This window comes from Rhipicephalus microplus, chromosome 1, assembly GCF_043290135.1.
Source record: "Rhipicephalus microplus isolate Deutch F79 chromosome 1, USDA_Rmic, whole genome shotgun sequence".
Lineage (NCBI taxonomy): Eukaryota > Metazoa > Arthropoda > Arachnida > Ixodida > Ixodidae > Rhipicephalus > Rhipicephalus microplus.
In genome coordinates this window covers 52,750,814-52,777,040 of record NC_134700.1, presented here as the reverse complement: position 1 = coordinate 52,777,040, position 26,227 = coordinate 52,750,814, and the positions used below count along the sequence as shown (strand labels likewise).

At 44.4% G+C, this 26,227-nt stretch overlaps 1 protein-coding gene across 7 annotated transcripts in view; it reads right to left on the bottom strand.

Annotated features, from left to right (window-relative positions):
- Positions 1–26,227, bottom strand: part of LOC119177780 (putative thiopurine S-methyltransferase) — a 428,663-nt gene that overhangs the window by 125,617 nt on the left and 276,819 nt on the right. For 6 of the 7 annotated variants that reach the window (XM_075868630.1, XM_075868279.1, XM_075868326.1 and 3 more), the window contains one exon: positions 19,077–19,112. The exons of the other annotated variant lie outside the window; for it this stretch is intronic. In XM_075868630.1, the coding sequence (XP_075724745.1) occupies positions 19,077–19,112 (36 nt within the window). The remainder of the gene's footprint in view (positions 1–19,076; positions 19,113–26,227) is intronic. 7 annotated transcript variants of the gene reach the window in all.

Here is a 26,227-nt window from a genome sequence, read left to right as displayed (position 1 = left end):
AGAAAAGGATCTATGATAATACTCGGGATAGTTCTCAACTGTTTGAGCGAACCAAGACATATCGGGCCAAATACGAAGGATGGACGTGGTTGCAGTAAGTGTGGAGAGAAAGAGGAAACTGCCGAACACTTGATATTGTTCTGTAAAGAGTTTCACTTTATAGTTCAGGATGATGGCGCAAAGTTTTTCAAAGTACTGGGGTTTAGAGACAGGGAGGGCAAAATAGACTTTAAGCGGGTAGATTTAACAAGAAAGAGGTTATCTGATTGGTGGCTAAAGTCAAGGCACGAATGAAAATTAAACCGTTCACTGCAAAGTACGAGTCCTCAACCTCACTATTTAAAGGACAAAAAATCTCGTTTTTGTTTCACCAAGTATTACGGCTTGGTGGCGTTAGCCACCGTTCGATGTAAAGAGTATAGCCATATCAATCCATCCATTAATCCGTCTATTCATGACGTGACTTGATGCGCTCGTTCGCCTCCACTGCACGCTCAAGGCACTCTAACGCAGCTTCTCCAGAATACTATTCACCGATTTTGTTGCGCAGAACATGCATGAAATAAATGTTTCATTCAGTCTCTCCACACGCAAGACTATCGTTTTTTGACTAAACTTGCAGATGAACATGCAGATACAGGCCATTTTTTCTGGGCAGTCTATTATGAATTGTTTTACAATGTCATGTCCGTGACGGAACTACGTTCGTGAAGCAGTTGTGTACCCCGCCATAAAACACTTTCGTGTTAATTCGCAGATAGTCAGACGATTTCACACACACGCACACGAAGAGTATTTGTGTGTGTACTCATGGCCTTGCCGCTGTGGTCTAGTGGCTAAAGTACCCGGCTGCTGACCCGCAGATCGCAGGATCAAATCTGGACTGCGGTGGCTGCACTTTCGATAGAGGCTGAAATTCTGTAGGCCCGTGTGCTCAGATTTGGGTGCACCTTGAAGAACCCCAAGTGGTCTAAATTTCCGAAGCCCTCCACTATGGCGTCTCGCATAATCATATGGTGGTTTGGAGACGTTAAACCCCATATATCAATCATGCATTCACATGTCTCTAGATTTGCAGCCGGTGTTTTTCGTTTACTAGTTCAGGGGTGTTTTGTGAATAGAATTCGAACAAACTTTTGGAATATTAGAAGGAGCGCTTCAGCATACAATTGAGCGCAATTGAGCGTTTTTTGCGATGCTCCATGAAATATGTTTTCTATGTATTAGAAAACTAGATAAATATTTGTACTTTATACGGTGCTTTAAGTACACTACGTGTGGCAAAAATGAAAAAAAATTGATAACGTTCACGACAACATGAAAAAAAAAGATGCGAACATACTTCATATATTGCAAACTAGACACATTAAAAATGCAAAGAAAAGTCAATTTCTTAAAGCACGTCACTTCGAAAATTCACAACAAAAACAGAATACCTTAATACTAACATAAATTCTGAGATAATGAAGAAATTCACATCACTGAAAAATAAATATCACAGTAATGAACTATGTGGTGTTCAACACATATAACACTGCATGAGTACAAACAATCGCTCGTATACTGGCACTTAGAATGTTTCATCACCGCATTGCTAAAGAGCGTATCACACTTGCATCATATCACGTTTGCATCTTGTCTGTTGATAACCTTGTATGACACTTTGCACGGGAGTGTCGCTATGCAGATAAAGACTACGTTTGATTCCAAGCCCCATGGCCATACTTAGATAGGAGCTCAATACAAAACACCCGTGTACTGAACTTAAGCGGCTTAAAAGTATATCACAGGCAGTCAAAACTAACTTCCTAGTACAGTGTTGCCTCACAATGACATCACGGTTGTGACATGTAGCGAGCGATAAGTTGCATTTCTGTTGACACCTGTCGATGCAATATCCCTTAAAATATTGTTTCGCAGAAAAAAGCCAGTACTGCCATTGCCATGAGCAAAAATAGAAACATAAGAAGCAAGCATGTATGTATTCTAGGATTTTTCGATGATAACATAGCCCATTATCGACTTCAACTCTTGAAAACTTTTTCTTTAGGAGAGCAGGAATACTAAAACAGAAGAAATAATTTTACAGGATTATTAGGGGCAAAGCCTAACTATATTGATGGTGTGTTGGACCTCTGAGCCTTTCTGCTGCGGCGCGGCTCACGTCAAGCAAAAACACGTCTTGCCAGATGAAAAGCTTTAATGGAACTAAAGAAGAAAGAAAAAGACAAGAGTGAGCCGTTGCTGACACGAGGCCAAGCGTCAGCTCGTAAGGAGGATCAATAATGATGATGACTGCTATTCTGCTGTGAGGGATGAACAAAGGAAGTCACAACAGTCTCCCGCGCCGACAGATGACGCTAGGTGGCTTCTAATGGGGACAGTAGCTGCACAGGACGCTTCACAACAGTGCCGTCGGGCAAGCGTAGAAAGCAAGTGCTCACGATGCCGTCACGTCCACCGATCAGTTCTTCTATGCGAACCAAGGTCCACAGTTGCCTGGGAAATTGTTTTTCTCCGAGTAGAACTACATTGCCTTCCTTCAATATGTGATTTCTTTTTGCTTGGTTGAATGTGTAATTCCCGAGTTCATCGAGGTACTCCTCTAACCAACGAGACCAGAAAGTTTGCAGATCCTCGCCCCGCCGCGGTGGTCTAGTGGCTAAGGTACTTGGCTGCTGACCCGCAGGGCGCGGGTTTGAATCCCGGCTGCGGCGGCTGCATTTCCGGTGGAGGTGGAATTGTTGTAGGCCCGCGTGCTCAGATTTGGGTGCACGTTAAAGAACCCCAGGTGGTCTAAATTTCCGGAGCCCTCCACTACGGCGTCTCTCATAATCATATAGTGGTTTTGGGACGTTAAACCCCAAGTATCAATCAATCAATCAATCAAGTTTGCAGATCCTCTTCTCTCTTGCTCAAAAGTTTCTTCAGTTGATCGCTGGTCGACTCAGTTTTGATTTTGACTTCGTAAGGTGGTAGCGTTGTCAGTCTTCTTCCAACGAGAAAATCTGCTGAAGATAGGGGGCACGGCTCATCCACATAATTGTACACATATGTTTAAAGGTCGAGAATATATTACTGTTTTCACTTCCGTTAGTAAAGTGACCAACTCTGTCTGATTTACAAAACGTTGACCAAGCATTTTCTTCAAGCAAGTATTCGCAGAACGTACGAGTCTCTCGTAAAATCTGCCCAACCAAGGAGCACTCGAGCAAATGAATTCCCACTGAATCTTCGAGGAAGAGAAATATGCAAGTACATCGGGATGCCGAATTGTTCGCCAGAGCTTCTCTAGATCTGTGGACGTTTTGACGAAGGTTCGGGCATTGTCGCTGTACATTGTGTGACAGAGGCCTCGACGTGATACGAATGTCCGAAGTGCACAAAGGAAAGTCACCGTCCTCCAATCTTTAACAAGTTCCAAGTGAACAGCTCTTGTTACAGCACAAGTAAAAAGAGCGATGTAAGAGCGCTGGTGAAGATGCTCTTTGATGTAAATTGGACCCGCAAAATCTATTCCACTTACGAGAAACGGAGACGTTTGTTTACGACAATCCTGGGGCATACAAGGTGAAACTTGTTCAACTAGTTTAGACTGTAGGCGTTGGCAGATGACACACCGTCGTATTGTTTTTTTCACCAGCTGTCGTAGTTGTGGAATCCAGTATTGTTCCCTTATTTGAGTCAGTGTGTCTCGTACTCCTCCGTGGAAGACTTTTTCGTGAGCATGATTGATGATTAAACTAACGAGGTGACAGTCTTTTTGTAGGAGGACTGGATGGCGAGAACCGCACGAGTCGTCCATAATCTGAACATTTCCTTGTACCCGAAGCAGCCCGTTGTTGTCGAGGAACAATCTTGATTGTCCAACTGGTCTTTGGGATGGAATCGGATTCTCGTTAGCGACGCAGTTGACTTCGTTACCAAAGTGAGCTCTCTGTTCTACGCGAATCAGGTAGCACACCGCCTGTTGAATTTCTTCAGCAGACAGCTCCTCGAACCTATCGCTTTCCTTCTTCAACTTTTTACATGACGGAAAACCGATGCCGTTACTTTTACAAGTTTTGTGAGGCTGCTGAATCGTTCGTTATCAATCTGCGTTGGCATTGAAGTTCTCGTGCTAACAGCGTGGATATTGATTTCGGGCCCCGTCTCAGCTGCCTCGAGTTTTCCGTTTTCGGGGTCAAGGTTTTACCTGAATTCAGGCCAAAATGTATGAGACAAGGCAAGCCATCCGGGTCCATACCACCACAACTGTGATTTACTCAGTTTGTATACAGTGAAGCCTAGAGTGAGCAAATCTGCAGGGTTTTCTTTACCGGGACAAAATCGCTATCGAAAATATTCTGTCAAATTTCTGATCTCCTGCGCCCTGTTCCGTACGAATGCCTTCCAAGAAACGGGGTCCTTGTAAATCCAGCAAAGTGTAATCTGGGAATCTGACCAAAATCTCACTTCACCAATGCCCAGGTCGCAGTTGTTGGTGATGTAGGCAGATAAGCGGACTGCAAGCAAAGCTGACATTAATTTCAGCCTCGCCAAGGTAACCGTCTTTAACGGTGCAACTCTTGTCTTTGCTATTAATAGTATACTGTGGACGGTACCACTTGAGTCGACGGTACGAAGGTAGGCTACAGCACCGTATGCTGACTCACTAGCATCGGAAAATATGTGCAGTTATGCCTTTTGATAAGCGCCTTCGCTGTCCGCTGCGAGGAACTTGGGAATACTGATCTCATGTAGCATGGCTACCTCCTTGCTCCATTTTTTTCAGACAGCTGACAGCTTTATTGGCATGGTGTCATCCTAGCCGAGGTTTTCCCTCCAGGGATCTTGTAGGAAGATCTTCGCCCTTACTATAAAGGGTGACAGAAACCCCAAAGGGTCGTAGATCCTTGCAACAGCTTGGAGCACAAAGCGTTTGGTAATTCGATGCTCCTCCATAAACTGTAGAATATACTGGGGCCTAAACAAAAAGGTATCCGTCTGTTTGTTGCAATAAAGTCTCAGGACTTTCAGAGGTCCAGAAGGTGAGCAAAGTGATTTTTCGGAAGAAGTGATTCCTTGTACGAAGATGGCAGATACAACGGGGTCGATGCTGTCCCATTTACGAATGTTCATTGAAGCATCTTTGAAGATTTCTATTAACTTTTTATGCATCTGAATAGCTTGTTCAATGGTGTGAGCGCCAATAAGAAGATCATCCATATATATGGAGTCTTGCGATGGCCGGGCTGTCGAAGGAAAGTGATTTTCTTCGGACCTGAAGTGGTGCTTTAAGGTTGAAGTCAAAAGGAAAGGACTTGAAGTAGCTCCAAAGGACACTCTCGTCATTCTCCAAACTTCTGTTTCCGGCAGTGCGCTGTCCACTTGAGGTGAAGTCTTGAACCAGAAGAAGCGAAGTGCATCTCTATGGTGTTCTTGCAGGCCAATTTGAAGGAACGCCTTCTCAACATCAGCATTCATTGCGATCTTGTAGCATCGGAAACGAAGCAGTAGCGTCACTACGTCGGGATTTAGATTTGGGCCGGCTTCTAGATTGTCGTTAAAGGACTTCATCCCGGATTCTTGAGACGAAGCGTTGAAAACGATGCGTACCTTTGTAGTAGATCGGTCCTCTCGTATGACGGCTTGGTGTGGTAAATAATATCGGGGTTCAATTGGTTGGTCTTCTTTTGAAGGTACTTTTTCAGCACATCCCTCTTCGAGGTACATTCGAATAGTTGCTTCGTAATGTTTTAAGAGCTCACTGACTTTGCTAAGCTTCTTCATCAAACTGTGCAGACGTTTGAGTGCAACTGCGTAGTTTTCACTCAGATCAACCCTTTCCTTCCACGGTAGCGCCACTTCATGTCGATTGTTTTTCTTAATGATGTTCTCAAAATTTGCCAGCGCCGATTCAGCGACCTTCGTTTCTTCATTTCCGGGCTGGATACGAGTGCTTTCTATATTCCAAAAAACGAGTCAAAAGTTTCGAGATGTCTTGCTCGGTCACTGTGGATCGTAGGAGTGCAATACTGGCACACTGTGTAACATCGGCTGCAGTAGACAATGGTCCTTGCACAGTCCATCTCAGTTTCGTCTTGACAGCTTTCAACTTTTCGAACACAGGCTTCACAGTACCTGTTTTATATGTACCAATATTAGTCGGATCCAATAAGGACCGTAATCTGTTTGTCTTCTACTCCTTGTGAAGAGACAGCTCGCGTATCCAAGTGCATCTTGTTAATTTCTCTTATAAAGTTTTCTTCTGATACCGGAAAACATTCAGTGCATATCGTGTCCACCACCAGCGCCTCTATTAAAATCGGAAGCTTCTGGTGTGCAGGGAGAATCGATACACGTAACTTCTTCATGGTTTTCCATAGGTTATCACCCCCGAACATACCGATGGCTAACGTTTCTTCTCCTAATAGTTCACATCCAAGTCTTCCATAAGCTTTTGTTGTAATGAAGCTTCGCTGACTTCCGCAATCAAAAAGGACTCGGTAGCAACCGGATAATTCAGTGCCCAATAAGGTGGCTGTCAGACTCTCGAGCATTACGACTGACCTTGCCTGCTTGGACACTAGATTGACCGATGCAGATATCACCTTCTTGTCGTTTTTGATGTCGTCGGATGCGCAAACAGATGTTGCGTGCCTTCTTGCGCACTTGCCGTATTTTAACTGGCTTCTGCAATCTTTTGCCATGCGGCCCTGTTTTAGGGTACGAAAGCATCATACATCCTTGATGAGTATCTCCCTTTTGTTTGAGAAGTCGATATTCTTCGTATCACAGACTTCGGCAGAATGCTTTTCAGACCTGCAGAACAAGCATTGTTGAGCTTTGTAGAGCAGCTGTCGTGGAAACGTCACGTGGATGACTGTGTTTTCGTCCTACCTTATCTGGGGCTTGACGAGTTTCTGTTACGTCTTGTTCAGCAACAGCATCCCGACAAGTGAGTTGAAGTTCGAAGAATTCCAGAAGCATTCGAAGATCCTTATCTTGCCCTGCACTATGATCGTGCACTATGATCGTGCACTTGTCGTCCAATGGTCCAGCACTATGATCTGTCCATCTCCAAAACGCTTCTTCAAAATTTCAATAGCGTCTTTAAGCACTTTTCAGTAGCTTGTAATCCTGATATGGCCGACGCGGCCACTCCGGTAACCAAACTGTTCAAGTAGTTGAACTTGACAGCTGTGCTTAACTCGCTGTTGTTGTGGACTGCTGATGTAAACTGCATCCAAAATCTCGGCCATGGTCTGCGGTTACCATCAACTTTTACGAGTTCTAGTTGGGGAAGCTTGCTTTTGCCTGATGATAACGGGTGAACGTTTGTATGTAGTGGGGCTGGAGGAATCAGAAATTCATTCAGCTTGACTCGTAGATTTTCTGTGAGAGTAACAACCCTGTCGCGGTATTCTCCAGCGTCTAACGTCTCGCTGTCCAACAGGTCGTCTGGCGTCTCCTCGAAAATTGCCTCATCCACTTTCTCTATCTGACCATAAAATGAGCTTATTCGGTCGAGGAATACACTTACTGCTGCTGCCGTGACGGCTTTATTTCCTCGCAAGTGGTCTTCCGCCTCAGACAACAGGACATATAGCAGGGACCGCAGGCTGTGGCGCCATTTAGGTTGTTCCATTCTGCCGCCCGCAGTCGATGTATCTCGCCAAGATCGCAGGTGCCGTCTTCCCAGGTGTTGCGGCTCCTAACGTCGATGATGTTGGCGTCGTCAAAGGTCCCGGGTTTTCGGCACCATGTGTTGGACCTCTGAGCCTTTCTGCTGCCGCGCGGCTCACATCAAGCAAAAACATGCCTTGACAGGTGGAAGGCTTTATTGAAAGTAAAGAAGAAATAAAAAGACAAGGATGAGCCGGCGCTGCTACGAGGCCAAGCGTCAGCTCGTGAGGAGGCTCAATGATGATGACTGCTATTGTGCTGCGATGAATGAATAAAGGAAGTCACAACAGTGTGCATACTTATTCTTCCTCTATTTACGCAACTGGTGTCATTACATGCTTTTTGCATTTTAGCGCACCTTACGTGGCCTCTTGTTTAATTGAAGACCTACAACTATTAAAAACGCTTCATTGCCTGGCATTCCTCTGTCGTGTCTGCGCAGCAGCTGTTATTAAAGTTCTCATTTATTTTCTTTTCACGCTTCTGTGCAGGCTCCTGTTTGTCAGTTTCCAATGGTCATTCTATCAATGGAAGCTACCCTGCTGGCGTTAGTAGCTCCTGTGGGAAATCCATGCAAACTTCAACACCTGAGGGTGACGGCGGCGTATTTGGCATAGTCGCAAAGGTATTCTCGGTGGTCTCACCATCATCAACATACGTCGCTCGCACCAGGCTGCATGTCGGCCCCGCCATGGTGGTCAAATGGCTAAAGTACTCGGCTGCTGACCCGCAAGTCGCGGGATTGAATCCCGGCTGCATTTCCGTGGGAGACGAAAATGCTTAGGCCCGTGTACTCAGATTTGGGCGCAAGTTGAAAAAACCCCAGGTGGACAACATTTCTGCAGCCCTCCGCTACGGCGTCTCTCATAGTCATGTTGTGGTTTTGGGACAGTAAATCCCACATATCAATCAATCAACCAGGCTGCATGTCGTTGTTGCAAAGGCAAATTTGGGAGCGACAGTCATCTAAAGACAAACATGTGTCCCCTTAACACATGAATACATAGCTCGCTCAGAATGCTGAAGGATTTTTTGGACTTATACCATGTATCATATGTAAACTTTAATACTTATCTAATCAATCAAATAAAAAAAGCGTGCTATGAAAATCAGCAGAATTAGGACGAAGCACTAGAAGAGTAGGACAAAGAACGAGCGCTCGTTCTGTGTCTTCTGGGCTCCACGTCCACTTCGTGCTGATATTCACAACAGACATAGTATACATCTCGCTCACCTATGTACGTTACTAAAAAAATACACTTGAGAAATCATGTTCGATTCATTGAGCCCTTCATGCGCTGACAACTCCAATGGCGCCAAACATTTTGTCTAAGTATTAGGTGCTCATTTGGTATTTCATGCAAGGATTAAAGGTACACCTGTATAGCACCCTGACTTTTCTATAGAGGAAGAAATAAGAAGACGTGGCGGGCACAGTGCGACACATTTGTATATCTCACGTGAATACACGCAAAAATGTCAATGATGTACACTCAGAAAACGCAAAACGAATTGCGATTACATAAAGGGCCCTGCAAATTCATCTGCTTCACTGCATGCTATGATTGTGGTGTGCGAAATGTTTATACGAGAAAGCAGCATACCAAGTCGTCAAACCAAAGTCATCTAAGTAAACGCAATGCAAGCCGGCATAAGTTCGATCCCACAACTTCAAAAAACCTTAACAATTACTTCCTCAGATAGCCAGAGTGTTTGGTAAAAAAACCATAGATCCGCCAATATACGTAGCTATTGCATCTTTTTTTTGTCCCTTCAATAGCTTTCAACTCATGAGTCTACTGATCCCCCAACCGCTTCCACAGTTTCAGGTAATCTTCGACTGAAGCAATCGGTATGGGGGGTTTAACGTCTCAAAACCACCATATGATTATGAGAGACGCTGTAGTGGAGGGCTCCGGAAGTTTCGACCACCTGTGTTTCTTTAACGTGCACCAAAATCTGAGCACACGGGCCTACAACATTTCCGCCTCCATCAAAATTGCAGCTGCCGCAGCCGGCATTTGATCCCGCGACCTGCAGGTCAGCAGCCGAGTACCTTAGCCAATAGACCACCGCGGTGGGGCCAACTAAAGCAAAGAAAACCAGACGAGCAAACAGGCGCTGGGCGCGAAACGATTCACACACGTGTGCAGCAGTGACTCACCTGTTGAGGGGTTAGAGTACAATGATATCTTCTCCTACGAGTTGTTCTTACGCTCCGCATCTTGGTAGTTCATTCTTTTAAAGAGGATAGCCTTTCTTGGGGACCTTCGACGGAAAAAAATTTGGTCTGTCTGTCTGTCTGTTCGTTTGTACATTTGTCTGTCTGCCCTAATGATACCTCAATTGGCACCAAATGGCCGACCCCATTCGCAGCGCCCACCAATATTGCTCAAGATGTAGCGTTCATAGTTGTGCGATTGTCAATTAAAAAGCAATTATCGTGCATATTGGAGGCGCCATAACAACACTTCGAAGATTCGTATGTCGGCCTTTATACAAGAAGAGGCACACACAAGCAACTCTAGGGAATGTAGCATTTATCGCGCTGCGCTGACAGTGCAACGGTACGCTCAAAAAGATGTTTCCAACGCTTTGCTACGACATCACGGTAGTGGCACCTGCCCGTCGCTTTGCGTTCTACACCTCATCACCTCCGAGACTGGCGCGCATCTTTCTCCGCGGGCTGCATGCCTTCGTTTTCGAAGATAACTGTTAGATGGGGCTTTATTCTAACGTGCCTAGATGCGCTCGTACGCCTCCTCCACACGCTCGAGGCACTCTTAACGCAGCGCCTGCAGAATACGATGCACCGTTTTTCTTGCACAGAACATCAAATAAACATTTTGTTCACTGTCTCCGGACGGAAGACTTTCGTCTCTCGACTACATTTGTGGTGTAACATGCAGATTTCGAACCTCGTTTTTAATATAGACACAAGGGTGTCACTGGATGGTGTTCGGAAGCTTTTATTTATTTATTTCTCTAATTATTTGTTTATATATTTATTTGTTTATTTACAAACACTTCTGTCTCGTTAGACGAGACATTACAAGAGTGGATACACGAGTTAATGAAGCAAACAACAGTCATACAATTCACTGTAGAAGTATAACAAAATGTCGTCGGAAAGTCTTCCACGCACTGTTAATGCGGGTTTCTTTCGCAATGAACCATCTACTCTGTACCAAATGTCGAAAACAGCTGAAAACTTGTTTAAAATAAATAACAAATAACTCAAAAGGAACAATAGGAACGCCAGAAGTGTTCTCAATAAACGTTGTGCCCTCTCATTCATGATAGATACATGCGATGCGAAAATAGTAGCTTTAACTGAAACGTGGCTTACCGCGCAAACAACAGACTCAGAAATATTTCACGAGGCAAACAACTTTATGGTACATCGCAGCGACCACACCAAGCATAGAGGAGGAGGCGTACTACTTGCGGTCTCGAAGGACATACCATCATCACCAATCCAAGTTAACAGTTTACTAGAAATAACCTGGGCTTTACTAACTTTGGGTAACTGTAAGCTGGTTCTAGGTACCTGCTACAGAACACCTTCCTCACCATCCACATTTGTTAACGAACTGCATGACTCCATCTACATAGTAAGCTCTCGTTTCCCTTCTTTACCTATGTTCTTACTCGGAGATTTTAACTTTCCAAACATAACGTGGAACACAATGCCGATACGTATTTCCCCCTTTTAACAGCAGAGTGAAGATTTTCTGAATACATGCTCTGTTTTTTGTTTGAATCAGTTAGTAACTCAAGCCACCAGAATTACAAGTATTGCAGCAAGCACTCTTGACCTAATACTGGCAACGCATCCTGACCTTTTCTCTGACATTACATACTTACCAGGAATCAGCGCCCACGTCTCGCTGAACTTTGTCATCAATATTAGTCCTAGTAAAAAGACTAAACAGCAGAAACGCATGCGATACTACCGGAAAGCTAACTTCGGAGCGATAAATAATGAGCTAACTCACTTTACGATGATGTAAGAGATTTGTAAGATGTTGTAAGAGATTTTGAATCTCGTTCCGTTCAACCTAACTGTTATCTGTTCGCATGCACAATCCATAAATTAATCGAGAAGTAAATCCGTAATCGCACAATCTTTTCCAATCCCCAAGCGCCGGATTATTCAAGGCATCTAAAGCGCCTATCTAATCTAAAAAAGCGTTTCTTTCGTTTGGCTAAAACTTGCCTTCACCTTGGCGCTGGACAACTTACAGACCTGCTGCAAACGCCTATTTAACAGCTCCTAAAACTGCAAAAAACTATCTAACTAGAACACTACCTGAAAAACCGAAAAATACACCTAGAAAGTTTTGGCAAAGGATTAACCCAACCACTAACAACACTATATAATTAGAAGATTCATCTGGAAATAATATCCCCGATAACATGTGCGCATCAGCTATTAACGATTCATTTTTAGGCCAGTACTCTAAATCCGCCAACATCATACTCCCCTATGCGCACCAATATAATTACATGCCCATGGATCCAGTAAATATTGAGATACCTGGAATATTGAAACTAATAGATAAGTTACCATTCCACTCCGCTCCTGGCTACGATGGCATTCTTAGCAAATTCTTAACAGCATTAACGTAGGTATTTCTATGATACTAAGTAAAATATTTGAACAATCATTGAGTACTTGTCAACTTCCGAAGGAATGAAAAATAGGGAAGGTGGTTCCAGTCTATAAATCTAGTCCCAGAAACTCGCCTCTTAATTACCGACCAATATCACTAACAAGTAATTGTTGTAAATTATTGGAACATGTATTCTTCTCGAATCTTGCTAACTTTCTAGAGTCTAAGTCATAATTTGCTAAAGCGTAACATGGTTTTAGAAAACAGTGCTCCTGCGAGACACAGCTTGCTTCGTTTACCCATCATTTGCGTCGAATCCTGGATCGATCATCTTGCGCTGACAGTATTTTTTTAGATTTTAGCAAAGCATCTGACAAGGTTTGTCATAAATTACTGCTCTTAAAACTAAGCTTGCTAAATATCGACATTAACCTTCTTAAATGGATAGAACATTTTCTCTCTTGTCGTTTCCAATTCGTAACTGCTAACGACCATCATTCACCACTCACTGAAGCACAATCGGGTGTGCCTCAAGGTTTAGTGTTGGGACCTTTATTATTTATTGTACATAATAATGATCTAACTTCTTCAATAACTTCTAACATACATCTGTTCGCAGAGGACGGTGTTATTTATCGCGAAATTATCAATGTTGATGATACTTAAACACTTCAAACTGACCTAAATAATATAGCTAATTAGTGCAATATCTGATCAATGTAACTTATATTAAGAAATGTAAGATAATGCACGTAGCAAGAAATAACTCGAATCATAACACCTACCACCTAAACAACGTTCCTTTAGATTCAGTTTTGTCTTATAAATATCTTGGCGTGCATTTCACAAATAACTTAAGTTGGCAACTCATGTATCTGACGTATTTAACAACTCTAATCGCATGCTCGGCTACTTACGACGTAACTTCTACAAAGCACCCTCTTTCTTGAAACTAATACTCTATAGGCCTCTCATACGCCCTAAACTCGTGTATGCATCTGCCATATGGGATCCCAGTCTTGCTAAACTCATCACCTCTCTTGAACAAGTACAGAATAACTCTGCCAGGTTCATCCTCTGTAACTACAACCGCACTGCAAGTATAACTTCAATGAAAAATAATTGATCACTTCTTCCATTTGCTCACTGACGTAAAATCGCCCGTCTTTCACTGTTTCATAAAATTTTCTATCACCCTACACTTCATAATGACCTGATACTCCAGCCTCTGTACATCTCAAACCGTGTTGATCATTTCAATTATATAGGCATCGCATCATGTCACACTAGGTCTTTCTTTCAGTCACTTATTCCCCGCACATCTCATGACTGGAACCACCTTCCTTCGAATATCGCAACCATCACTGGCTTCAAACTTGTTCACGAAACATTAGCTAACATTGTATAACAAGAAAATCTGTTACCTATGCTTATTGCTTCTGATTTTGTATATTTGAAAATAACTATTTTAGCACATTCCGCAGAAATGTTGATAAAATCTATGTTTTATTGTATTGTTTTATTGTATCTATTGCAGTTTTATTTGTATTTTTCATGTATTTACACACTCCCCTCTTTGTTCCTTTTTGGTCCTGATGGTATTATAAATAAATAAATAAATAAATAAATATGAGGTGCGTGTGAAGGGCGCGTGGCACGCCTAGTAAGATTACTGAAAAAAAGGAGATTGAATGAAACTGCGGCCAAGTAATACGCTTATGCAGCAAAGTGATACGCTCAACGTGCGCTGGCGAACCAGTGGCTACAACAATTAAGCGCAAGCGTGAGATGAAGGAGAGAGAGAAAAACAACTTTATTTATTCCCCCTCCCCCTCGAAGGGAAAGGAGCTGTGAGAAAGGGGGGAATCATACTCGTGGCAGGCCTCGCCTACCACCTCAGCCCACCACTGGATAGACCTCTGAACGTCGGGGTTGTAGCTGCTCATGGCAGCCTCCCACACCTCCTGACTACTTATTTGTTTACAAAAGCTCGGGGTAGGAGAGTGATTTCGACACTGCCACATAACGTGGGTAAAGTTCGCTTTCCTGGCAGTACAAAATTGCAATACAAATTGGGTAAATTCCGGGATAAATTTTGTAGCGTAAGGTAGGAGAAAGAAAAGTTCGGGCTTGTGGTTTACGCCGTAGGGCCTCACGCCTGCGGGAAGGCTGACGCAGTAAAGATGGTAGGGTTCGGCGACAGAGGTGGTAGTACCAGCAGATGTCGTTGTAAATAAGTAATCTTCTTTAGATGTACATGCAGTAGGAGAAAAATTGCAATCATACCAGGGAAAAATGAACTTTATCGCCTTTTTTTCTTTGTGGTTTCACGCTTATTTATGTCAAATGCAGTGCAGGGGGACCACACCACAGAGGAGTATTCCAGTAACGGGCCAACGAGGGATATGCAAATGTTTAATTTACAGTTCTCGTTGGGGCTTGAGAATTCGGTTTGAGCATCTCAACTTCCTAAGTGCCCTAGCGCAAATGGTTTCAATGCGGAGGTTCAATGCGCAGGTGATTTTCAGTAAAGGTAATGCTAGGATAGTTAAAGGTATTCACAGAAATTATGTAGTACCCATCATAAGTACAACGAAAATGTAGTGTCTGCTTTTTATAAGTAAATATCGTTTGCGCAGTCGTATTTGCACGGCCACAATTTCTGCGTTGCAGTTCACGTGCAATTCTATAAAGATAAATGGCATTCTTTTTACGAGGACGTAGAAAAAAATCACGAGATTTTCGCTTGATAACGACAAGTATTAGACAAAAAGGACGGTGGCAAACATGAACTGAAAAACACGTGGCAAGCCCGCGTTTGTGAGTTCGTTCTAGATTGTTGGTGCATTCGTTCATTTGAAAGCACTCTAACAAGGGAAAAAATGTATTCAGAATAAACGGCAGTGCACACCGGGATAAGACAGAAATACGAAAACACAAAACAGCCAATAATCGCTACCGCTTATCGTGAAATTGACCCATTCCGTCCTGGCTAAGTTTTGTTATCACTCCGTTACACTGTGAGTAATTCTCTGCGCAAATTGTGCCTGCAGTGTTGGAGAACCTTCGGGTGTGTAGTAGATCGTTTCGTTAAGAACACGGGCACAACGCAAACATTACAGAATATTCTGGAACCCATTTTGCCGCTAGTGATTGTACTAGAATTTTAGACGGTGCGTGTATCAATGCCGACACGTTTCAGCGTTTGTCAGTTGATCAACGACCGACGCTCTGTTCACCGCTGTCAGTCCCGGTGTACGGTGTCAATTTGTATGAAAGAGAACACAGCGACGCGTGGCCTGCGTGATCTGCCAGCTGCTGGCAGCGTGTTCAAATGGACGCGGTAGCAACCACAGTCTCTTTTCGCGTCATCTCGTGGGGAAAAGACAACCATTCTTTACTGATATGGAACCAGCGGCACGATTGCGAACCTCTACCCCTTGAACGCGATCACGCGAAAGCCGGTAATCAGCTTTAAGAGAGAGGGGTTGCAATCTTTCCGTTCTATATGAGCAAGAAATGGTTGTTTCGCTCACCGCGAGATGAAGCGAAAAGATACTGTGGTTGCTCTGACTCCCACTTGAACGCGCTGCCATCAGCCGCCGTAGCGCACAGGCCACGCGTCGCCGCGTTCCTTTTCATAAAAATTAAGAGTACACATCACTGTAATCTGGCCATTCGTTTATCTGCCACAAGTTTGGCAAAATAAACAGTCTCATTTTTAGAAAAGCCGCCTCTTCCATCGTCAGCGTCATGACCCCGTGACAATATGACTAACGATCTAGTCCACAAGAAATTTTGAAGGGCCACTCACCAGGCCCCATACAAAATTTTAGTTAGACAGTGGAAATTGTTCGGGGTACGATGAGGAACATTTTACCACAAAAGTTTTTTAATCGGTTCATGACCAGCAGAAAAAACGGGTTTTTTGAAGCGGTGCGAAACGACGATGAGAGAAGGCGAGCTTGAAACGCTTGCCGCTCCTCCGCGTAGCCTTCCCAAGCCAAATATTTTCCCCACCCCCTCCGGCATCCGACCAAGAGGTGACGTGCGCATGACGTGCCAAAAAAGTGGAACCCCCGAGCACGTGAGCGGCGTTGCTTTGTTGACCAGCGTTATTTTGTGGTCTTCTGCCTGTTTCTGCGGGATGGTTTGGAAACGCTGGCTTATACCCCTGTCACACGGCCACCGCCAAACTCCGTTGAACATGTCAACGTATATCTCCCCTAAAAGGTTAGACGGAGAAGGAGTTGTGGTAGTGTCACATGACAATGACAAGGTTGTAGCAGCTGCCGCGAGGGGGCTCAGCTGGCGCTGTTTGATTTTCGGAAGTCTTCTAATTTTGTTTGTCTTGATTTTTTGTGAATCCTCGTTATGCGGTTTTTACAAAAAAGCACTATTAAGTACGTATGCGAATAACAAACCAATAAAATTAATTTCAAATAAAAACGCATTTGCTAAATGTAAGCGATGCTGCAAGTACCGCTGGCCACATTGTGCTTTTAGTTGTTTTGTTGAACTGTGTACATGCACAATGATGAGAATAGATTAACACAATGGGTGCGCGAACGCGTAGAAGCGTTGCACGGCGGTTGTCTGCTCGATGCGCTGACCTCGGGGACACAAATACATGCGAAACGCCGACACATTAGCCCCGCATCTTGTTGCGATTCACGGGAGAAAATGGAAAAAAGACGCTCACATTCCCTTATTGCGCCTCATTATTAGGGGCGAAGCTTCTTATAGCGGCACCCGTTCGCCCCCGTAGCCGTTGTAGTAGTGTGTAACAAGTATAACATTTTGACCCCCAAGGTGTTGCCGGTGACAGATTTCTTCTGTGGGTGGTTGAACAATAAAAGATAGGGCTCAATGTAAATGCCAATGGCTGCTAAGGGGGAATGAGAGACATGAGATTTTGGCTTTTATTTAACGCGCACGCTGCGAATTTTTTATTGTTCAACAACGCACAGAAGACAAGAAAGGGCTACTACGTTATACTCGCTGGGCGTAACCTCCTAGGATTTAAAAAGGTTTAGCGAGCGTTGAGCCGTAGTGCCATGACTACAGTTAACTAGTATATACCATGAACTCGAGGTGCTTAAAGGTGGGAAGTAGACACGAAGTGCAAGCCGTAAGAAAGTGTGCGTGTGCCTCCTCTTGTTCAGTCCTTGGAATGTCCGCTGGATGGTGGTGCTTCTATATGAGGAATATATGATTAAACAATGTGAGATGGTGGTACTTGGAGTGCTGAATAGGTGGACGAACGGACACACAGACAGATGCATGGACGGATGCACGGATGGCAGCACGGACGGATGGACGCATGGATGGTCGCAGGAGCGGATGCATGGACGAAAGCAGGTATGGACGTACAGATGAACGTGCGGACGAACGCACAGACGCACGTACGGACGAGTGGATGGACGCACGGGCAGCAACACAGACGCACGCATGGATGGACGGAAGCAAGAACAAATGAACGGACGGATGCTTCGCCCCACTGTCCATCATTCACTGCGTGGATATGCTGACATATTTATCCAGAGCTTTATTAATATTTTCAAGCAAGAAATTACACAAACTACGCATGTCGAGTTAAATCATTTTCGCCATGTCACGTGCCACTGTTTGCAACGTCAGAGAAGAGTCACCTACGTAGAGGACCAACGTCATTGCATTGCCTTGTTCGTAGGGCCATTCATACGCACACGTCATGCCCTCGTTCTCTAGGCGCGCGCCGGCAGAGGGAAGGAGCAGCAGCGCTCATCTTGAAATTGGACCCGTTTCCATGGCGCGTAGCGTTGCAAATTTTGGCAGACGCGATCATGTACGCCTTGTTTACGCATTGTGCTTGTCAGCTTAAAATTGTCAAACCTGGTGAGTAGCCCTTCAAGAAAAAGACGTGTCTTCGTTCCGACCAATTTGGCCCCGTACCGAGTTTTATCAATGAATGAGCCATATATCTCAGGAACGCGCTTTGCTAACATTTATTGCTTTTTTTCACCAGATAAATTTTGTTACAGCACTGAAGCAAACACATTTCTTACGCTTTCCCACCATACGCGCGTTTGTGAATATGTGAAAACACATGAATAGTAAAATTAAACTCCCCAGGTGGTCAAAATTTCCGGAGCCCTCCAATATGGCGTCTCTCATATTCATATGGTGGTCTTGGGACGTTAAACCCCACAAATCAATCATCAATCATTCGATAGTAAATTATCCGAGTAGTTATGAGCACTCGTGGCATATAAAATCTTCAGATTCCTCACGCCGTAGTGTGAAAAACCTAGACAATTTAGTATCACACAATCTGCAGCTGAAAAAAAAATGTAATTGATATAGCGTACGGGAAGCACGCGCACAGACCATCAGGAGATAGCGCCACGTGTGGCGCAGTAGCGGGGCGCGTGGCCCACTTGCGCTTATAAAAAGGACCAGCCTGCGTGCTGCCCAGGGAAAACGTGCCTTGGCTGCCACGAAGGACGGAGGCTGTCACACGTGCTGGCCCATTACTCCTGCCCGGAATCATGGTCGCTCTGAAGCTGTCTCGTCCATAGGTCAGCCCTCCTGTATACCTAGTCTAGTTAAATAAGTGCTTTTTATTTTTGACGTGAAGCCTCTGCCGTCCTTGACCTACCTACGGACGGAGTGCAGCAAGCCCGATACCCACAGTCCTGTAGTTATGTGGCGTGTTTTTCTGAGGTTTTGTATACATAGGTCAAACAAGTAGATGCGTTAACATTAGGTTGTTGAAACACAGACGTTCTTTGCAAAGTAATATATACTCACATGTGTCCCAATATCTTGCGCAGTGCCTTTGCACACCTATGTTGCATGAAGGAAAAGTTCTATCGTCAAAGAGATGAAACCACACAAGAGATAATTGAAGCATATATTATAAAAAAAGGTGTGAACAATGCATTAGTGTGCCATCTCCGTCCTACGTGATATCGAGGTTAGCTTCTTAGATAGCACGATATCTTAAGTTTTGTCCTGTTGCAGAGCACACGTGGTATGTATCAAGGTTTTTTTCCATGTTAAAAATGTCAGCTGATTAGCTTTTTCTTGCCTAGATTGGGCCAGATAGGTGTGAAGATTGAAGTGTTCCTTTTTTCATTTTTTCTAATAAAAATTCAGTTGCGAGTCAGCGCTGAAGTTTGTCCCTTCTTTTGTGTCCACGTAGTCGTGCGCTGTGTTAAAATATGTGCAAGTACTGTCACTAACTGGCCCAGTTTCAGACCTAACCCGGCCGAAGGCCGTCGCACCTGTGACGTCACAAAGAGCAACACCTAACTTTACGGTTGGCCTCTTATTGGCTGTTTGAAAGTGACATCAGTGTGACGTCTTAATTGCAAACATGGCACTTGCTCTAAATCAAGCGAAGTGGGCGCAAGGCCATTTCTTTCAAAGACGGGACGAAACAGGCAATTGTATCATTGTGATCATTGTTAGAGTTACAGAACACCCACGGGTATGTGCATCAAAAGTAGCAAGCCGGTGTGCGATTTCTGGTCTCTGGTTCGATTTCTGGTTTCAGTACAAGCTATCATCAATGAAAAAATGGGTGAAGTGGGAAGAAATTAGTGAGCGGTAAGTCGCGGAAGGTCGCGTCTCAACAAAGATGGGCGCTAGCATATTCAGGCTTCTCAACTCTCACTTGGCTATGCCTCTACTTTTCTTTCTGCATCTTTTCTATCTGCTTTTCTCTCTAAGTGAACCTTCACCCATAACAGCTCTGGTAAAATAAATAAAAAAATAACCTCTGTAGCTTGTATGTGGCCAAAACATTGGGTCACTACTAACCGCAGACCATTGCATAAAAGGAGCAAGGAAAAACAGGGGTGGCTAAAACCAATCAAGGGCCGCTCGCGGCAAGTTCTCTTGCTAGCCATGTTCAAACTACAAGGTTAAAAAACTGTTGAGAGGTTTGATAGTTTATGCCTTTCAAACTGTCAACAAGACACACCAAATGGATCAGCACATTCTGATAACCCTATGTTGCATTATATGGCTCTATTTTATACCTGCATATATACTCATTTCATCGTCTCTATTCCTCTGATGTTGACTGCACCATTTCTGTTAATCTGATCGATGACCTGTTATCTACTGCAGGCATAGCTTGCTCAACATTATGTCACTAATTCAAACTGCCTCTGTTATCTCATTTACAAGCATTTACTCTCTTCATTTAGTGGTTACTACTCGCGCTACTCTTCGCATTTATAAACGTTATCCATATACTTCTTTCTATCCTTCAGTGCAGTCCTTAGCTTCCTCATGAGCTGTGCTTGAAATAAATGCTTCACTTTTTCTTGGGGTGGTCATTTCACAGACAGTTTCAATGGGAAACATCCCAAGTGACCAGAAGATAGGGAAGGTCGTACCGCTCTTCAAATAAGGTGACAGATACTTTCCAATTAACTACCACCTAATCTCCCTAACAAGCGTCCTCACAAAATTATGAAGCATGTGACCTACTACGACATAATGAATTTCTTTGACAGCAATATACTTTTCATCCTTCACAGCACCGCTTCCGCAAGGAGTTTTCATGCCAAACGCAGATAGCAGCCTTTTCACGTGACATTTATATTAACCTGGATGCAAACGTGCAGACTGGCGTTGCTTTTCTTGATTACGCTCAAGCGTTAGATAATGTGCCTTATCAATACTGCTTGTTAAAGTTTCTCAACCAACTTTACCCACCACCGCCATAAAAAAGTGCCGGTTCACCCCTATGTGCTTGTGTTTTGTGCCATTGCGCCACGAAACTTCAACACAATACGCCATTATGTATAAGCACCTATACTCCCCTTTCGCTAACAGCAGGCGCGCCTAAAGGCTCCGCCTTTGGCTCGCTACTATTTGTCAACTATATATACGACTTCTTTTTCTAGGTAACAATTAATACTGTTTACAGATCACTGTGCTGTGTACCTCCCTGGACTAAACACTACTGACCAGTTAACCTTAGAGATCAATTTCGCTAATATTTTCAAAAGATGTACCACTTGTTTGATGACAATGAACGCAAATAAATACCAAACTACGTCACTTAAAGCATGCTAGACATTAGACAAATTGTAGCCATATGTGAAAGCTTCCCCCGATTTCCGCTGTCACGTTCGACTCTTAAATAGAAGCTCAAGAGTTCTCCACGTTTTTGGCACGTAACATCGTAACAGTCACTGCTACAATTTTTTTTGTATGTCTGCCCGAATTTTTTCGAGATATGCCTTGGTTGGTAACTGAATGTAAGGGGTCCTTTAACAACCCTAATTCAGTCTATCTGGTAGCTGGGCGTGAATATTACTAGGATACTCTAAATTTATAACTTACAATGTTTCCAGATGTCCTACGTAATGATCCTTCTCAAGCGGACGAAATAGATATGCATTTGTCTGCGATGGTATTTTGGACCATATAGGCTGCTTCGGAGTCTCGGCACATTCTACTTCGAGGTTGCTCCCAACAGCAATACGAACTCTAAACGGCACCGTGCGAAACCTGAAGTCGTTCTTGTCATGCGGTTCAAACTGCTTTATGCGTGCGGACGAACCTAAGGAGTGTAGTTTCGGCTTATTGTGGCAATTCTTTACTTGCATTTGTGGCTTGCTTCTTCTACTTTCTTTCTTTGCCATTTTGTACTGCCACTTCTGTTGAGGGATCATCAGGACGATGCTTTCTTATACCCCTGTCACACGGGCACTTAAATGTCTTTTAAGTAAGCGGTCTTTTTCCGAAAAGGAGTTCCTGATAGCAGACACACGGCACAGAGTGAACTCCTTTTCAGAAGCGGTCTTTTTCGTAAGCGGAGTTCGTCGATCTCTTTTACGGCTCCGAATGAGTAGCCTCGAAACCAGTGGGCACCAGCAATTTTCGAGTTGTGGGAAAAAAAGAGCAAATGCTTATTTTTCTGTCACCAAAACTCTTTGTAAAAACGAATTTCATATCCTGCAGAAGGTGAAATGAACTCTTTTAATGGTTATTTCCTTTTCTACTGTCGTAAGCAGCTACAACGCGTCGGCAATATCACGTGGTGACGCTCGGTCTCGCGCCGCGCCATTTTGCACAAGCGAGGAAAGCGTGGCAGTCGTGTGTTTGCCCGTCATTCATGTGGTCCGAGTCCGAGTGTCTATGGCCAACTACGCAGATCAAGCAGCCGGCACCCCACGGAAAAGGCAGCGTCTGCAATGGTCGGAAGCAGACACGTTATCCTCTCCTTGGCGGCTTTTGCAGCGTCTGCCTCGCTTTCCAGAGCGAGAAGGCAGGCCGTGAGGCTTGCGATCCTCGCTTTTTCTCCCGTACGGTCACCCATAACGAGTCGAGAGCTGTCGAGAGCAGCAAAAAACAAATACGGTAAATAAAATCCCAGTGGTGCCAGACGGGCTTGTGCACGTCGCTAGTTATGGGAATGCTTCCTTAACTTGTGCAACAAACTTTCACATTGGTGTGTCTTCATCTCTTATTCTTAAATTTATTTGAAGGAACGGGCAGTGCAACAAGTCTTTAATTTGTACATCGTGATACATCGTTTAATTTTCATTGCTTCACTTTTAACTGCTAGCGCCACGCTTTCGCTACTGTCTTCGAACGAAAACATTAAAAGGAGATCGTTGCTGCCGTTTGTCTGCGCCGCAAACACCTCTTTGTTAAAAGTTTTTCAACTTCGTAAAAGACCGCTTACTTAAAAGACTTTTTGCGCGCCCGTGTGACACAAGTATTAGAGGAGGACAATGCCACACATCCTCCTTTCTTTCTGTGTTTTATGTTGCTGCCCATGTAGGCAATGCATAGCACTAATCTCGCCAGAATTTGTGTGAGCATTCTAGATGATCTCGATATTATTTTTTTAAGTTGAGCACGCAAACGCGAAATGCTGAGTTTGTTCGCGAAGAAAGGCGACCACCAGTGATAATGCTCAAATATTCGACGCCGTGTTAATCAATCCCGATGCGCCTTGCAATAGATCAGTTGAATAATAGCTGACGCTCCGTGCACTGACATAAGGGCCGTGTATACTCTTGTACTCTGACTTCGTTCACCGGCCACAAGTTCGGCGAACCAAACAGTTTCATCTGGAAAATGCAGAGTGCTGCCTTCGTCAGCGTCAAGACCAGTGGCAGTATTGCTATCCCTGTGGGTGGCAATTTGTGAGAGCGACAAAAACCGGGGCGCCCAGTTCCAATCAACTGTCAGAGATACCAACCTGTTAATTATCTCGAGTACACAGGGTTGTGCCAGGATCAGGGCGTCCGTTCAAACTAGCTGAAAGTTTGAAATAACGGGCGTTTAGCGTATATGTGATGTTGCTTGGAGCTGTAGGTCTAAAAGCGTCCGTTTCGTGTCATTATGTTCACACTGAAGCAATTTGTTGCGTTGTCAGTTCTGTATCTCGAAGTTTGTTTGTCAAAGAAGTCCCTTTGACTCTCGTACACGAGGGGCATAGTTCAAGCCTTTTTCGTACTTTCACAAGTTCTCTCGGTATTAAAAATAGAAGTGACATTAAAAATTGGCCTTCGCATCTATTGCATGACGTATACGTGCAAAGTTAGGGCTGCTCTATGTTTTTTTTTTCAATGCAATATTTATGGACGATATCCAGGAATTATAGGGGTTACATCAGGCTTGGTTTGGTTTGGCTTACGAGAGCCTTATTTCTGAAATTCCGGAGGTTTGTGCACATGTCGGGCCGCTACCTCGACGGGACAGTGACGCCGACACCTACCACCGCATCGAAGGCCCTCGGAAGATACCAAACATGTGATTGTATGTCAGGACTCCCCAGAGCAGAGCCCGACGCTGAAAGATTCTGTATCGGTTCCCCGTACCGAAAGGTGCTCCCAGAGCATGTGGTGTAAGCTCAACCGCCACAGGTCACACAAGAGTTAGTTCCATTATTGTTAGAATAAAGCTTGCAAGAAAACTACTCCAAAATGATAACAAAATATGACATAGCAATAAAGGCAGCGACTGTCTTTTCTTTAGCAGTTAGAAACTTTTCGCGTTTAATTTTCATGCACTCCGAACACCAGTGACGTACCAACTCAATGTAACAATCTCTGGAAGTAGCCAATCAGCTCCCAAAACAGAATTGTGGAACTCGTGAGTAGACACGAAACGCCAAAGTAGCAGTGCTACCACTCATCTTTTTAAAAAAAACTCTGACAAAGAGCACACTTTGAAGCCAACAATGTCGAAATTGAGCGAGACAGCAAGAAGGTAAGAGAGAATAAATGCGTCGGAAGGGAGGACATACGGGGCAATAAGCCGGCCTAAGCCCGCAACGTCAGAAGTGTTAAACCGCACCGAGTGGTGCATGTTTTATTTTTCTTTTTTTAAATAAAAAGTGGACTTTAAACAGCGAAGAAGAGGCCCGGTGAGCAACGTGTCATGTGAACTGGTGGAGCATTGATAGGTGGTCAAGTGGTATTGCTTAAAAAGTTCAACAAGACCCCCTACCTATAGATAATGCAGCAGTGTAGCATGCAGTGACAAAATAAGGTTGGAATGGAGATGCCCGACGATTCCCGATTGCATATCTGTTTAAAACTCGTGATGAAGAACTCATTAAAAATGAAGAGATCTGGGGTGCGTCTTCACAGGCGACCAGTTGCCGGTAATGCACTCCCTCATCTGAGAAGGATTGCCAACCCTGGTGTCGTACTTGGCAACAACCTCTCATGAGAATAATTATCCCTTGTCCCGCAGCCCATTGCTGGCTGCGAAGTAACTGTCCAAGGCTGCAAGTAACTGCTGGCTGCAAGTAAATGTCAGACCTGCGACTTAGCACAGGGTGCCAGATTTTCTGGGTCTCGACAGGTCACCTTTATAATTTGAGGTGCAATTTTATACGCGATCAAAATTCGGACGAAGGCGTTCCACTCCAACGAGTCGCACCTGATTGGCTCATTTTAGCTGTGGGGAATGCCATGATATTCCATGTAACGTAAGCCAAATTACGGCGGAGGCGTTCCGCTCCATTGAGTAGCCCGCGAATGGCCCATATGAGCCGTGACAAAGGCGGTGATAATTTATGTGATGTGAGTCAAGGTGCCACGTGTCTGTTTTCGTCCGTTTCTCGGGCGGAGGCAAAGGAGTCGTCACGCAGACCATCTGAAACGAAATTAATGAATTAAAATTGCTGCGAGGAGGCATCCATTAGGTATAAATGTAAACGTTTCGCGGCTTTTCGATATCCGGGTACTTTGAGAACATGGCGTCATAGCGAGCCTCATGCACTTACGCTGTGGATCAATACCCCCCCTCCCTTGTCTTAGCCATCCCGTCTGTCCCTCCATGTCCGTTGTCGTAAACAGACAGACAGGTGGACGAACGGACAAACAAAAAGACCGATGAATGGACAGACAGACACAGATAGACAGAAAGACAGATAAACAAACAGACAGACGGACGGACAGATGGGCAGACGAACGGACGGACGGAGGATTCACGGTTTACTGATGAAACCCTTTCAAGCTTCGCCCCACTCATCATCATTAACTCCGTGGTGTTACGAGCGTGCTGCGTCCCTTGCAAAGACACTGCGTGCGTCCATCACGGACACTCCGCGCGTCCTTCCCAGGTTGGAGACACGGCGCGCGTCCCACAGAGATGCTCGACGCGTCTCTTTTAACACAGGGACTGCATCCCAAAGACACTAGACGCGTAACGTTTGAATGGACCATATGCGAAATTGCTTTGTGCTCTGACAACACTGTGCATTTTGAACCCGCCGCCATTTTAATATGGGCGAGCGGTCAACGGCAACGCGTTCGCTAGTACGGCCGTACGACTCCTGAAGACTTGCTTCGCTGCGCTGAGCTACTGCGATGGCCACAGCAAGACGTTTCCCAGTGCCCGAACATGTGATGTGGACAAACTGTTTAGGAATCTTGCCACACCTTGCCACTTGTATGTCACTGCATCTTTCAGAA